Source organism: Trachemys scripta, chromosome 2 (genome assembly GCF_013100865.1).
Source record: "Trachemys scripta elegans isolate TJP31775 chromosome 2, CAS_Tse_1.0, whole genome shotgun sequence".
Classification (NCBI taxonomy): Eukaryota; Metazoa; Chordata; order Testudines; family Emydidae; genus Trachemys; species Trachemys scripta.
In genome coordinates this window covers 235,555,060-235,571,675 of record NC_048299.1, presented here as the reverse complement: position 1 = coordinate 235,571,675, position 16,616 = coordinate 235,555,060, and the positions used below count along the sequence as shown (strand labels likewise).

General features: G+C 40.6%; 1 protein-coding gene across 2 annotated transcripts in view; it reads right to left on the bottom strand.

Moving 5' to 3' along the window:
• Positions 1-16,616, bottom strand: part of LOC117873629 (carbonic anhydrase 3-like) — a 106,624-nt gene that overhangs the window by 69,786 nt on the left and 20,222 nt on the right. The window contains exons 6-7 of one of the 2 annotated variants that reach the window (XM_034763218.1): positions 16,279-16,434; positions 9,881-11,017 (exon numbers count right to left, since the gene is read on the bottom strand). In XM_034763218.1, coding sequence (XP_034619109.1) covers positions 10,898-11,017; positions 16,279-16,434 — 276 coding nt within the window. In that variant the 3' untranslated portion in view covers positions 9,881-10,897. Of the gene's footprint in view, positions 1-9,880; positions 11,018-16,278; positions 16,435-16,616 lie in introns of those variants that run through there. The other variant, XM_034763219.1, reaches the window with a different exon arrangement.

Genomic DNA, 16,616 nt, shown 5'->3' with positions numbered 1-16,616 from the left:
ATGATATCCCAGTCCTTCTCTGTATTGGCAATAGCTCCCAGCTTTGTGTCATCCGCAAATGTTATTAGCACACTCCCACTTTTTGTGCCAAAGTCAGTAATAAAAAAATTAAATAAGATTGGTCCCAAAGCCGATCCCTGAGGAACTCCACTAGTAACCTCCCTCCAGCCTGACGTTCACCTTTCAGTATGACCTGTTGTAGCTCCCCTTTAACCAGTTCCTTATTCACTTTTCAATTTTCATATTGATCCCCATCTTTTCCAATGTAACTAATAATTCCCCATGTGGAACCGTATCAAATGCCTTACTGAAATCGAGGTAAATTAGATCCACTGCGTTTCCTTTGTCTAAAAAAATCTGTTACCTTTTCAAAGAAGGAGATCAGGTTGGTTTGGGATGATCTACCTTTTGTAAAACCATGTTGTATTTTGTCCCAATTACCATTTACCTCAATGTCCTTAAAATTAAATGTCTCCTCCGGAAATAAATGCTCTGATTGCAGCACTTTCCTTCAGCTTCCAACAGGGAGCAGCAGCAACTTAATTGATCTCACTGTGTACACAAACTGACAAAGAATTATTTCCATTGATAATAATTGAAATGTACTGATAGGCAAAAAAAATGCTGCTCAAGAACTTAGTTTGATTTAAGGATGTTTACTTCATATATTTTTGACATATGATGTTGACAATTTGTGTTTTAAGAGTTATAAAGCTTTAACTTTGATTCTCAATGTTTACCATTAAATAATTATTGTCTGACCCCATCATAAGTGACAATAAATAATTGCTTAAAAATATTATCTATCAAAATTATAATTAGGAAGTTCTGCTGAGCATAATTATGAGTTATTTTCCCAAACCATTGGAGAATTCAGCCTAGAGTGTCTCAGTCATTTGCAATTAAGTGTCTCTAACATTTAGCAAAAACAATGAGGAGTCCTTGTGGCACCTTAGAGACTAACAAATTTATTTGGGCATAAGCTTTCGTGGGCTAAAACCCACTTCATCAGATGCATGGAGTGGAAAATACTGTAAGCAGGTATAAATACACAGCACATGAAAAGATGGGAGTTGCCTTACCAAGTGTAGGGGGGTCAGTACTAACAAGCCTATTCAATTTGGTGGAAGTGGCCTATTCTCAACAATTGACAAGAACAGGTGAATACCAAGGGAGGGAAAAATCACTTTTGTAGTGCTAATGAGGAATGCAATCAAGGTGGCCCATTTCAAACAGTTGGGAAAAATGTGTGAGTATCAGCAGAGGGAAATTAGTTTTTGCAGTGACCCATCCACTCCCAGTATTTATTCAGGCCTAATTTGATGGTGTCCAGTTTGCAAATTAATTTCGGTTCTGCAGTTTCTCTTTGGAGTCTGTTTTTGAAGTTTTTTTGTTGAAGAATTGCCACTTTTAAGTCTGTTATTGAATGTCCAGGGAAAGTAAAGAGTTCTACTTGTTTTTGAATGTTATAATTCTTGATGTCTGATTTGTGTCCATTTATTCTTTTGCATAGAGACTGTCCGGTTTGGCCAATGTACATGGCTGAAGGGCATTAATGGCACATGATGGCATGTATCACATTGGTAGATGTGCAGGTGAACGAGCCCCTGATGGTGTAGCTGATGTGGTTAGGTCCTATGATGGTGTCCTTTGAATAGATATGAGGACAGAGTTGGCAACGGGGTCTGTTACAGGGATTGGTTCCTGGGTTAGTGTTTTTGTTGTGTGGTGTATAGTTGCTCGTGAGTATTTGCTTCAGGTTGGGGGGCTGTCTGTAAGGGGGGCTTGGTATTCACCCCTTCTTGTGAACTGTTGAGAATAGGCCACTTCAATCTTAACTGAATTGGCTCATTAGCTATGACCCCCACTTGGTAAGTCACAGCACATGAAAAGATGGGAGTTGCATTTATACCTGCCTAGAAGTGGGTTTTAGCCCATGAAAGCTAATGCCCAAATAAATTTGTTAGTCTCTAAGATGCCACAAGGACTCCTCATTGTTTTTGCTGATACAGACTAACACAGCTACCACTCTGAAATCTAACATTTAGGCTAGACAGGGAGAGACAGGAGCATCTTCTAGTTTCTTCTTTGTTTCCATGAATTTTGTAACAATTGTGTAGCAGTTCAAACCAGATGAGGAATCAGATCCCCTATTTCCTGATCATGCCAATCCCCATTAAAAGTAGTGAGGAGTAGGTTGGGCAAAAAGTGCAGTGTCAGGCCCTAGTGTGCAAGCACTGATTCCTGTCTATACATGGCATCAGGTCCAGAATGGATAACGCTTGATTTTTTTAAAATAAGTTTTAAACTTAAATTAAATACATTTGGTTTTAAAAATAAACCTATTTAAAATTAATTTTGAGATTATGACAACTCTGTTAAGGCCTAAACATATTATAATCTAAAATAATTTAAATAACATTTAAAAAAATTATTAAGCAGTACATGTTTCTGATGCTTTAAACAAAGTCAAATCACTGAACTGGTGGAAGTCACTAGCTAAGCCTCTGGAACCAGAGGTTGCTGAAGTGCAAAGCCAGCTTCTGATGGCAGTTGCCTCTTCTGCAAGTGCATAGACAATTTTTCTCATTTCAATTTATTCAGCTAGTTCAGTTCAATGACAAATTAATTCAAAATCTAAAAAAATAAGTGAGTTGAAAAATTCAGGAAGTGTGTTTTCACCTTCCAATCTAAGAATAAACTAAAACTACATGTGAGAGGATGAGATCTACAAGTTCTAAAATCTTGACGGATCTGGTGACCAGAAACAGTTAAATTCACTAACTCCAGACAATACTTTTGTTTAATAAATTGGTTACTTTTAATTGCAAGAGATGTTTTATAAACATTTTTCTTCTGTATCCAGCATACTTATGGTAGTTTTATTTAACTAAAAAATTAAAAATACTGTTTGTGGATTTTTAATTGAATTCTAAATTCTATCCACATAGAGCTTGACACAAATCAAATTAATATTAATCATATAATAAGAAATGCATCATTCACCGTTTTCCAACATACTAAAAGGAATTAAGTATCTAAATAAATATATGTAAAGCTATATAATTGCTTAAATAAATGTGTATAGATTTGGTTTCTCTGCTACATAGCACATTGTCCTGGTCAGCACGAAGTACCAAATTTAAAGGTTACAAATCAACATGCTTTAAAGGTTACCATTCAATGGTAATCCACTTTTCTTTAAGAAAGTAACTAAAAAGGTTAAACAAAACAAAACAGAATATTTCAATCAATGGTTTCCTATTTGCCGATTAAAATTGCGCTTAAAGTCAGTGATTTTAATCAACCTATCCTGCTCACATCTCAGTTTTCACATCTAATGTGTTTGTGATGATACAAATGGTCAGTCCCCTGGATTTACAGGTTTCCACCTTTGATTTATGTTGCAGATACTAACAGCTGGCAAAGATAGGGGCATCATTAAATATGGATGCAGGAGTTAAAGCCTTAAAGTTTCAACTGCACTTAAAGCAATAACTTACAATGAGCTCTACAATGGCTACAAGACATATCTGCACAAATATCCAAAAGAAGGTCTGAATCTTATCCTTTTTTATGGGAAGTGGTAGAATTAGTTCATGCACCCAACATCATGTGAGAAACATAACCAAAAAAAAAAAAAATAGACCAGTGCATTTTAAGAAGTGTTAGGGATAAAACTGGAAAAAAGGAAATCTAATCTTAACTCTGTGGTACAGAACAGCAGAATGAAAGTATAGAAAAGACAGCTTGAAAAGTGCAAGCTTATTCCTGGTTACCCTAATTATGCAAATGTTCCTGCACATGAGTGACTTTATGCACACGAATAGCCCCATTGAATTCAATGGGCAGTGTATTCATGCCATCTGCTGTGCTCAGAGTAAATTAACATCATTTGCAATTCAGCAAAACAAAGTTTATCCCTTTCCTTAAGATGTATGCAACTGGTACCAGTCAAACTTCTTTTGGCACAAACTGGCTAAGATTGAGTTTTGGTAATAGACTAGAACTATCAACTAGTGAGGATTTGTTTATTCTTCCAGTTTATAAAATGCACCTTTGAGCAGGGGCAGCAGAACAAGATGGAACATTTTTGGGAGGAGGGCTAGCACCCCCACAATAGAAAAATTTTGTTGGTTCCACCCCCCGACAAACTCCCACACACAGTGTGTATGTGTGCACGTGCGCACACAGGACACAGAGGGGCTGGAGTGGCTGCCTTTGGGCCCACAATTACGCCAGGGAGTAGATGACTGGACCTGGAGGTGCTGGAACAGGCCCAGGAGCAGGAAGGAATTCCCCAGGACCCTCCTGTCCACCCTAATCCCCCACTGAGTCTAAGGTACCTCCCCTCACTCCCCCTCCTATCCATGCACCTCCCCATTTGCAGGGAGCTTCCTCCCTGTCCTTAGGCACAAAGAATCATAAAGATGTAGGGCTGGAAGGGACCTTGACAGGTCATCCTCCCACACCGAGACAGGACCAAGTAAATCTAGACTATATATGACAGATGTTTGTCTAACCTGTTCTTAAAATTTCTGATGACAGGAATATCCACAACCTCCCTTGGAAACCTATTCCAGAGCTTAACTATCCTTATAGTTAGCAACTTTTTTCTTAATCTAACCTAAATCTCCTTGCTGCACATTAAGACCATTACCTCTTGTCCTATGTTTGCGGGACCACCATCTTTATAACAGACCTTAACATATTTGAAGACTCTTATCAGGTTCCCCACTCAGTCTTCCTATCTCAGGACGAAACATGCCTGATTTTTTTTACCTTTCATCATAGGTTCTCTAAACCTTTTATCATTTTTGTTCTTCTCTGAACTCTTTCCAATTTGTACACGTAAAAAAGTGCACTCACCTCTGAGGTGCTCCCTTGTGGCTTAGTGTGGCATGGCAGGCTCTTTTTCCATATGACACACCCTGCTGACTGCTACTCTGACCCAGTGGTTGTCTTTTTTCCTGTAACTCAGCCTCCATCCAGGTCACAGTTCAATACCACCACTTTTGGGGTCACAAAGGCCAATAAATGAGTCCAAAATCCTTATAAAAAATGTCTTCAGCCCTAACTCAGGGCCAGGATCCTCACTCCCTTCTCTCAGGACTTTTTCACCCTTGTTCCCTACTCAGGGCCTCACACCTCATACCAGAGGTTGTTAGGGGAACCCAGGCCCTCCCACTTGACTGGGCTCCTGTCCAGGGATGCCAGTACAGGCAACTGAGGTTTACTCCACGAGATTTCTTGTTGCCACATCCCAGGTCTTCTTCCTTTCCCAGGCCTTCTCCCCCACAACCTCTCTAGGTTCACCCTCCTTTTAGCACTAGGACTCTCAGGGCCTTCTTCTGTAATCCCCCAACAAAATCCCAAACCAACAAGTATAAACTTCTGCCCTCTTGAGGCTTGACCTTTCATCTCACTCTAGTTTCTCCTACTCTACTCATCAGTTAAATGCCTCCCAAGGGTCTTTTCCAGGGCACACCCCCAGATTATACTCCACACCAGTGAATGCTCTGTGTCTCTCCTATCTGTTTGCCAATCTTGACTACTCAGGGTTTACTCTCCCCCAAGCTTCCTCCTTGACCGTCTCAGTCTTTAGTCCAAGAGAGTGACTATGCCACTTTCTCTCTTCTCTGCAATCCCCTTCTGCTCCAAACTTCTTCAGTTTAAATTAATGGCCCAGTTCCTCTCCCAGCTGGGACTCATCTTTAATTAAGCCTGACCCACTCTTCAGGTGCAGCCAGGTAGCATAATTGACTCTCAGGACCACATTAACACTTTCAGAGACTTTGTGGGGTACACACCTTATCACAGTTCACATCTTTCTTAAAATGTGATACTGTAGCAGGATGCTAGTGCAAAAGCACCTAATTAGCCCCTGCCCAGTCAGCTCCAATCAGGGAAAACAGACTGGGGCTGATGGAAAAGGCCTGATGCCAGTCTGAGGATTGGCAACATCTACTGGCCTGACAAGCCAAGGGCTATAAAGGCTGGGAGGGGGCCAGAAGGCAGGGGGCAGTCAGGAAGGAGTCAGTCAGGGAGGGAACTGGAGGTCTCCTAGCTGAAGGCTGACTTTGCCTGTAAAGGAGGTGACTAATCCTGTAAGGCTTGTATATAGATAGACATTTGTGGTGGGAGAACCTTATGTAAATAAAGACCCAGGTGTTACACAACCTAAAGCCTCTCTGGGCCTTATTGGGGCAGCAAATGGGCCCTAGGAAGAGGGGTAGATTGTGAACCCTGTTACAGATACCCATAGCTAAACACGGGACTCCAGCTGAAGCCTCACCAGTGTCAAGTATACTGGGACAATTACTGTCCAGGTCTTACATACAACACTTCTCTTAATACACTCCAGAATGATATTTGTCTTTTTTTTGCAAGCGCATTACATTTTTGACTCATTTTCAACTTGTGATCCACCATAACCCCAAAGTCCTTTTCTGCAGTACAGGTGCACAGCCAATTGTTCCCTCTTTTTTAATTTCTGCATTTGCTTTTTCCTTCCTAAGCATGGTACCTTGCACTTGTCTTTATTGAATTTCATCTTACTGAATTCAGACCAATTCTGTTTTATCAATTTTATCATGTTTTCAGACTAAGTTTCCAATTTATCACCATCATTTTGAATTCTAATTCTGTCCTTGAAATCCCTCCCATCTCGGTGTCATCCACACATTTTATAAGTGTACTCTCTACTCCGTCATCCAAGCCATTAATAAAAATACTAAGTAGCATCAGACCCAGAGTACACCCTGGCAGGACCCCACAAGTTACATCCTCCCAGTCTGACAGCAAACCATTGATAACTACTCTTTGAATGCAGTTTTTCATGTCCATGAACTACAAAATTCAATAAGATCAGACATTGCTAATATCAAAACTAGTAACCAACTCTGCTATGTCCCTGGATGCTGAAAAACACAGGCACTGAGGGTGAAATTCAACCAAATGGCACATAAAAGTGGCTTCCCACAGTTCATTTTTTTATAGGGCCAACTGTATGTTAGTTCTATTTAATCCCAGTGCTGAGGCTCTGAGGGTTTGGCGTGCAAATGAAGAGCGTGAATGGGAGGGATCTAAACTAGAGTTGAACTAATAATTTTTTGTTTGTTTGTTTGGTGGCTGAACTGAACACTCTGGGGAAAAAATTACTTCATTTGAACTGAAACTGAATATTTTCAGTCTTTTCTTACCAAAATGCAAAACCCAAAATTTTTTCACGCAGATCAAACAGAACATTTAGAATGCTAATTTGAAACAACATTTCATTTCAGAAATATCCATCTGAAATGACTTTTCATTGAAAAATGTCAGTTCAAAACTGAATACTGAACCAAAACAAAACATTAAGACATTTCCCAATCTTTTTCCCAGTTTTGTTACCTGAATTCATGAACAGTTTCAGTGCTCTGAAAAATGCATTTTTTGGCAAATTTACTATTCATTGCTTTACTATTCTACTCAGTTCTTTCAGACTGGACCAAATTTTGACCAGTCCATCACATACAAACTGGGTGTTTGATTGGCTTTTATTACTGATAAACGACACTGAGGTTATAGTATATATTATTTGTCTTAAAGAAGTAATCCTATATCATTTCAGGCTGTGTCTTGGTTCCTTATCCCACATGTAAGCCTCTGCATATGGAGAGGAATGCAAGTGAATTTGACAAGGGTACAGCTGTTCCTTTACATTTGTTTAAAAAAGTGTCAAAATACAAGAGAATGCACTGTGCACCACAGATCCATCTTTTAATGGAAGATCAGCATAGCTGGGTATATGGCGTCCTTGTATAGACCACTGAAAGGCTATGTTTATTTGGCATTTCTGCCTTTGCAACAGAAAATATATTGGCCTTATACAGTGATGGGTTAACCCTTTTTATTGATAGGGGTTAAGAGTTTCAATTTTGATGCCCTTCCCCACAAGGCCACTGCATGTAAAGGCAGGAAGTACAATCTTACTAAGTCATGGGTGTTACTTTCAGCAAATGAATAAATATTAAGTGTATTCAGAGATCCATTGAACACTGCGTACAAGTTATGTGACAGCATTCAGAAAGCCACAGCGAAATGCATGACTGAGCCAAATTCAGTTGAATCAAAATGTTAGAATTGTCAAAGTGGTCGGGATACAAGAAAGGAAGGAGGGTCTCATGGCTCATTTGAGAGATTATATGGTCATGAATTATAAGCTGGATGTTGCTCATAATATAGCAATAGATGCCCATTGCAGAGCTGCTGAGGAAGCTTCTGCCAGGAATGACATACTCTACTTATATAAACATTCGCACAACCTCACTGCCGATGAGAAAGGTCATTCACTTAGAATGGTCTACTCCAGTTCTGGTCAGATAATCAATATAGAAGCAAAATGCATGGTGCACTGGAGTGAACATTTCAGCCAACTGCTAATGGTACCCCAACTTTCTTTGGACCCTGACATTAAGGTCACTGCCAAGTTGACCTATTCTGCCCAAAATGATCCTTTCTTCACAATATCACTAATTAAAGACAGATTCATGTTATTCCTATGAGACTTTCTTGGCTCATGCTGGCTTGTTCCACCCTAACATTGTTGAATGTTTGCTTGTTATATTGACTTGCACAACAACACAGATGCATAATAGTACATCTAAATAGATGCTAACAATGTGAAAATATATCCTGCACTATTCTATTACCCCTGCAGGTATGGGGTATGAGGACAGAAAAAGGCATTTTGCATTAGCACTAATGATGGAAGTTCTGGACCTATTGGTTCCAAGAGACTTAATTAGCACAAAATAACCAGCTTTTCTTCAGGCTCATTGGAATCTATTACCTGACTTGACTTCCACCTCACAGGACTACTGAATATCATTCTATGTCCTCAGGGCAATGAAGCTGCTAATTCCATTCTTAAACTTTCAGGTTTGTGTGTTGCAAAGTACAGAGGCGAAGTAATGGTTAAGAGGAAATTTCAAAGTGACCTAACTGTGTTTCCTTGCAGGAAACTATAATTAATGTACAATGGCATTATTAGAAATGATCCAGATCAGTTCAGAAAAGTTCAAGCAGAATACTTCTGAATATATGGTTAGGTAGGATCAAGGATAGTACATGTCCAAATGAGAAGTAAATGTTAATAGGAATGAGGATTTTCTTGGAAGCAGAGGCCCTCAAATGACATCAGTGGGGGGCAAGTGCCAACTGGTGATGCCATGATGAAGTACCACATCTTTGAGATGCTATCGGGTGTCATGACTGTATCTTTCAGTTCAAGCAAATAGCTAAATGGGTTGGGTACTACATTCTTCATCCATTTCTAAGTTATACAGAAATGTTGTGAGGGGTTGTACTGGGCTTTTGCTACCCTCTGCTGGAGGCCCTGCCCAAAGGAGAAAGTATCCTTTTGGGGAAAATAATGGCAGAGAAGTTAGACCTCCAGGAACTGCTTAGGGAGGCCTTCCAGCATCAGCCATGGAGGGAACCAATGAGAACTGATCCTCCATCAGCTGGAAGGACTGGGAGAGGACAAAAGCCAATCAGGCCTGATGGCACTGTAAACTGGCCTGGCTACTTCATCCAAAAGGCAATTCTGTCTAAAGCTGGAGGAAGTATCTTTCCTATCTTAACTCCAAAAGCCAGCTTGTTCAGCCAAAGCCTGTTTTGTTTACTTTGTGGAATGTAAAGCCCAGGTGGCCACCTTGAGTTGAATATCAATTTGACGGCTGTAAAATTACAAGGAGTTTGTTTGTGAGCTGCTCCACTGGCTCAGGTGAACCCATAATAGATGTATTATGGAAGACATCGACAAGTCTTCCTGTTAAACTTGTGTCTGTTATTTTCCCTGTCACCCAACATTAGAAATAAAACCAAAACCAGCATCTCTTATTTAAGAGTATTTATTAGTGTTGGTTGTCCTAAGACAGAAGTGGTGCTGTTACTTCAAGTGCAGTCATGCAGTCCTGTTTCATTGCTTTTGCTACCTTAAGATAAGTCCAACAGTAAAGGAAGAGAACATAGCAGTCAATTGCTTTTAGATATTGAATGAAATTCTGGTCTTGGATACTTGCACACAAATGTCAGTGACCTCAGGATGAAATACATATGTGCATGAGGGCAAAATTTGACCTTGAGACGTAAGAAAAATGTTATAGTATTAAAAATGGAAGTGAAATAACTCTTAGCGTGCTAAAGGGCTTTCTACGGAATCTATCCACCTTCATCCATCAAGAAGGCCTACAAATTCTATACTCTTAGTTTGATCTAACATCTTGATTTCAAATTTCAAAATAAAACTGAATAATATTAACCTTTCAGTTGATTAAAATCTTAACTTGCTTTAATCATCTATGGGAATTTAGAGAGTCTTTGTACTCTCCACAGTTCTATATGAATACAAAGGCCAAAACTCTGCCCTCAGTTACACACAGGAGTTCCCACTGGATTACATTAGTACAACTGATAATAGAATTTGACCCATATTGCCCATTTTAAATTCAGCTGACATTGTTTCTGTTAGTTGGAAACCTCTATCGTCTTGAAAAAGGTGAGCGCTGAAGAACATAAAGACAGTGGGGAAATGCCTTTTCTAGCCATTAGTAATTATACATTTTTTCTTCCTTAGAAATATCCATAAAAATACTACTGCTAAAGCTAACACAATTGTTATTGAGATCCAAACACAGATTCCACATTTTCATGTTAAGGTTAGAGTTTGCCTCAAGTAATTTTTGACCTCTCAACATTAGATTAATTGATCCATGACATTTCATTACTCAGCATTTCAGAATCAGACACAAAGATCTGCCTCCAGAGGAAGAGCAGTAGAGAGCACAAAGCTAACTAGGCTTTGGGATGTAGGAATTTCCTCACTTGAAGACACCCAATTTTAGTACAGATTTTATTGGAAAGAGGCTTTCACCACCCTTCCCTTCACAGGCTGAGGAGGGCGCCAGTTATCCACCATGGGGCGAACGGGTTCTGTCTCAGCATTGATGGAAAGACTACGGAGCTTTGCCATCTGCAAGGAAGCAAAATTAAAATGTCAATATGGAATTCACCAAGGGGCAAATCCAGGACGTAATGCCTAGACCAACTAGCTGGGCCAACCACTCTGTGTTGGGGGGGAATCTCCCTACAAAGTCACAGGAGCAACTGCATGGAGACTATTGCAGCCTAATGGCTGGAATAGCCTCTAGGGATCCTTACACAGTAAATCTCCATAGCAACGGATCCTCTGAACATGCCTGGCCTCTTCATGACCCATCTCTTCACATCCTTGCACTGAGGAGTTCTGTGATGCGCAAGGGATAGGCAGCCCTTGTGTGCCCCTTGTGCTGTGGAACTGCAATGGAAATTACCTTTCATGATCAGAGAGGCAGGGTCAGAGTATAAAGGATGACAGAAATCATGGCGACAGCTTGCCTGCAGAGTACTTAGTTAATATTTTCAAAAGGCAGTGAAAAGTTCATCAGCTGGATTTTTAATCTGAAACATAATAACAAATCCCATCATGGACCTCATGGCTCACTGTATCCTGTGTTCAGAATGTTAAGGCTGTCTTATTAGGTTGGTGAAAAAGCACGAGTGGTTTAACAAGCTTTTGTTCCAATGAAGGAATGTAATTCTATTTTAGAGAACAGAGGCATGTGTTTCCCATTCTGTGAGAAATCTGCCCGGTGCAGTATAAAAGGAAAATACACAGTGAGTAGCTGCACCAAAATGAAAAGCTCACTTTGAAACTGGACTGGTGAATTCTGACCTTTGATGACAGTACTTTAACCAGAACTGGAGTGACTGGGTTATGCACTGAGGCTCTCACTAGGGCTGGGGGAAAAGAAATTTCCCCCCTAAACCCACAGAGCCACAATGGCTACAGTAACCTTCGTGGCCAGTGTGCTACCATCTATGGGATAAAATAGCCTGGGGATCCATTGCCTAGATACTACAGCAACACTCTATAAATATCGACAGGAGATAGATGGACAGACAGACAGACACAGTGGATAGATCCAGTTCCATGCCTGTATTCTCCAGCTCAGTCTTGCCCCGAGGCTCAATGTGATGAGGTGCAGGGAGCACTGGTTTGCAGAGTTCTGTGACATGCAAGGGAAATGGACCACCTATGCAGGGGCCCCAAATCCGTCTCCTCCCTTTCAGCACACGAACTGCACCATTTGGTCCTAGCAATAGAGTCCTCAGAGGTTGCGGGGGAGGTGTCAGGATTTGGTCCTTTGTGAGAAGCCCTTAGGGCTGGATTTTTCAACAAATCCTTTGCTTCGGTAGCAAGCTGAGGCATAGACTATATCCTGCTGTGGTATAGTAGGAAGACCCAGTACTAGTGACAGTAATATTATTAAGTAGGATGCTGCCTCCTGCAATGCTTTGGATGGGTTAGAAGCAGGACCTTCAGTTTGTTTCTTTTTTGCTGAAAAAATTAAACATCCAGGGTTAACCTCTCTTTGTGTGATGCCACAAGCAGCATTTTCCAAGTACTCTTCAGGACTTGATAAAGTTCTCTGGCTCTGCACCCAAAGGGCCCTACTTTCAAAGGAACCCACTCCTGCTGTATCCCCCGCACATTGGAGTGCACCAATGGGTGTTTGTATATGCATTTGCTGTAAAGTTCCATGCACGCCAAGGGTGTTGTAGAAATAAGATAATAACAGAGTGGATTGGGTACTGGCTCAGAGCCTAATGCGTATGGGGTGAGCATTTCTTTCCAGGTGCACCAGTTACACACTGGACAATTCGGCCCTCAGTGTTCCGGCCATACAGAAGGAAAACAAACTTGGCCTCTTTGGCAAAGGAATTAGCACTTACAACAATTACTGTCAGCAAGTCTGAATGTTAGCAGGTTTCTAGGATTAGAGATCGTTAAGGGTCTGATCCTGCGAACTTCTCTCAGGTGATGGTCACTTACACTGTCAGCTCTTTGGAGCAGGGACTGTCAGTGTTTGTGCTGCTCCCAGCACAGTGGGGCCTTGGTCCATGACTGGAGCTCCTTGGCATTACTACAAATATTACTACTAATAATTCTGTCCGTAAAGCAGCATAACCCCAAATAAACAACAAAGCACCAGCTACAAGTACTAATTATCCACTTTTTGAAATGATCAGGTTCTCCGGATGAACTGATCGAGTTACACACAGGACCTGCTGCCTACTGGGAGAACAATTAATGTCTTGCCTAAAACCTGCTACTGACAGTATTTAGAAAGAAGAGCGCTGTCTGAATATAACAGTGATCAGAAACACATCAGATGGAGTTGGATCAATGATTCAGCACGTAGCTGTTATATTCTAAATGAATTTTACACTAAGCTCAATCCTTAAAGTGGGGGAAGAAGAGGAAGTGATATTTTTATTGCTGATGCAACACAGAGCTGTTCATTAATAGCTATGCCTTCATTGGAGTTCCAAATAAACCCGAACATGATCCCCCATAATATAAGTAGCTGAGTCAGTAATGAGGCTCTAACCAGACTTGAGTTGTTGAGTCAGGAAAGCTGATCAGAGCCAATTTGCATTTTGCATGCAAGGAGAAGCTTTCAAATATCTAATACCTTTATATTTTGGTATAAATAGGGAAGTGAACTCCAGACCAGCTCTGTATTTGAAAGAGCTATGTAAATGCAGCAATGAGCTATGTAAATATAGTCATACAGGAGCATGTGCTAGCTTTAACCTTTGGGAGTAAGGTTCAAGTCAGCCCTCAGTTCTAGCCACAAAAGTATCAGGTCAGAATTTGGAAATTAAATTGTTGTGTGATATGCTAATACCAACCAGAATCTATATGCAGTGTCAAAGATGCCTGCACTGGCTTATTTGTACCATATAAAAAAAGCACCTTGAGATTCTAGGATGAGAAGTTATACATATGTATAATCTAATACATATCTGTGTAATATGTCACTCACAGACTCCTAATTTTCATTTTCCTATTGAGCTAGAGTCTTGAAATTTGGGACACTCATACATTGTGGACTGCTGAGTATAGGAACAATCCTAGATTAGAAAACTGATCTTTACACGTGAGATCACCAAAAGGATCATGGTCAGATTTCTACCATTTAAGTGCTGGGGAAGTGGGGGTAGAAATGTACAAATATATTTATTTCTCCTCAAAGACCATCATCTTGGGTATGAAGCCTTCAGCTCAGAGAAATGAAGGTCACCCGAAGTTACCACTTCTGTCTACTAGAATTTAGCAAGAAAATTTCCAGATATGTACTTTTTACATAGAAATTAATGCAAGTTTTGCAATCGCCTTTGTTACACATTACCAGCTAGAATGTGTGCGGCAGGTCACTTTAAGGTCACTGTTCTTTTGAAATTAGTATTTCAAATAAAATGGATTTTAGAGAAAAATCTTTTGAAATATTAAATAAAAACTAAATTAAAAGAACATTATAGCTGTAAAATGAATCCCTAAGAAATGCCAAATGTAAGGTCGCATTATGATACAGTTTTCAATTAGATGATCATAGGAACCCCTGCTTCATTCAGTGCGTAGTGTATGAGACATCGGTTGACTATTTATTATTAGTCTCGCTCATCCTGCCTCATGCATTGCACTCCACAGTAAAAGTGTATTTTTTTACTCAGTCTTCATTCAAGAATAATTGGTGATTTTGCTCAAATTTTCAAAAGGAAAAAAAATCAACGTGAATAGACATCAGACCTGGGAAATTTTCTGCCTGAAAGATGGAAGTTGGAGGGAGTTATAATGGTGGGCATTTCATGGAGATATTTTGAAATTTGGTTTAGTTCGGAAATGAAAACCAAACATTTAAAAATTCTCTGAGAAAGGGAATGGAGCACAGGCTCGGGGCAGTCCCTTTGGGATGCTGCCCCAGGGCTACAGATCCTGAGGTGATCTATTTGTTGGGCTATCCCGGAGCAGAGGACCATGGGCTTTTGAGGAGCTGTGAGCCTGCAAGCCAGGTCTCCCATTATCCCAGGCTCTCAGTTCCCAGTCAGCCCTCTAGGCAGGCTGCTGAGGAACTGGGCTCTCCAGCAGGTGGCCAGGCAGGCTGCCAAGAAGCCAGGCAGGCAATCTGGCTGAAAACCAAGCAGGGTTTGAAACCTGTGAGACAGGCAGGATTCCATTGGAACCCTGCCTGGGTTCTGTCAAAACTGCATCAAAATTAAACCATCTCTGCCATTTGTTTAGATTTCAACAAAATGGCAAATTCCAATAAAACGTTTCATTGCATTTTTTCCAATCAGCTTTAACTGAAGAACCCTTTAGAATTTAAATCAGGGGTTCTCAAACTGGGGGTCAGGACCCCTCAGGGGGTCGCGAAGTTATTACTGGGGGTCACGAGCTGTCAGCCTCCACCCCAAGCCCTCCTTCACCTCCAGCATTTATAATAGTGTTAAATATTTAAAAAGTGTTTTTAATTTATAAGAGGAGTCACACTCAGAGGCTTGCTGTGTGAAAGGGGTCACCACTACAAAAGTTTGAGAACCACTGATTTAAATGGTTTAAACATACATAACTATAACTTTTGTTACATGCATCAAATGTTCTACTGATTTATCACACTGCAGAAGTATCTAGATTAGTTGCTTACATTTTGATAAGCTTGGTGTATGAACAGTGCAGGCTTTAGATTTTGCAAGTTCCTATGTGAAGTAATGTGTCTTGTGAGTCACGTCCAGCTCCATCTACTACAATCAGGGGTTAAAGTAAGGAGAAAGCAGACAGAGAGGAAAGGGAGAGCTACCATTCCTCTTTGGCCGATGTGATGAGAACTCCCTCTTCTCTTTCAATCTACTGTACCCTGCCTACAATCAGTCCCCTTCACATAGCCCAAAACTCTCATTCAGTTCCTAGTCACCTCCTGCCTCCCCCCTGTGAGCACCCCCATACCCCAGCCTGTTACAACAATTTCCAAATGAAGAAGATAGCTACGGATTTCAGTCTCTACTGCCACCTGCTGGCACTGGAATTATATAGACTGGGAAGTGGAGCTCGTGGGTTGGGGGCTATATGTGGTGGCAGGCCCAGGGAAAGATGGAGTCTTATGCAGCTCTTTTCAGAGTCCCAATGGTGTTCCTAATGAAGCCAACTGAGTAGTTTCTAATAGAAGGGCCCAATCCTGAAATTCAGCTTTCACTCTGTTTTAACTCAGTCTTTATTCATGAAATTTCCCAATGACTCCAGTGGGAGTTTTCCGTATTGAAAGAGTAACATCAGGATGGCGTGTAAATAAATAATCTCAAATTGTGAAAGAACCATGACAATAGGGAGGTTAATGTCCAGCTGAAGTTTACCTGGTCTGGGCTGACTTCAATAGGCTCCCTCAGAAGAATCCAGGTAATGCACTCTTCACAAGGAGGTGTAGTGAAGGAGCCATGGTAGGTCCAATAGTCCCGAGATTTAGGGAAAAGAATTGATGGATCAAAGTTTGAAAAAGGAGCCTCTTTTCCCTTAAATAAATAAAAGAGAAATCTCTTTAATAACACTAGTGGAGACACAAATCTTTCTTAAAGAGAGACCCAAGTTTCCATGGAATAATTAATGGACCATCCAGCATGATATAACAGATTAACTTTTTCCTCCTTTCAAACATTTGCCCTACAATTTACTTTTCTAGAAATGACCACTAGCC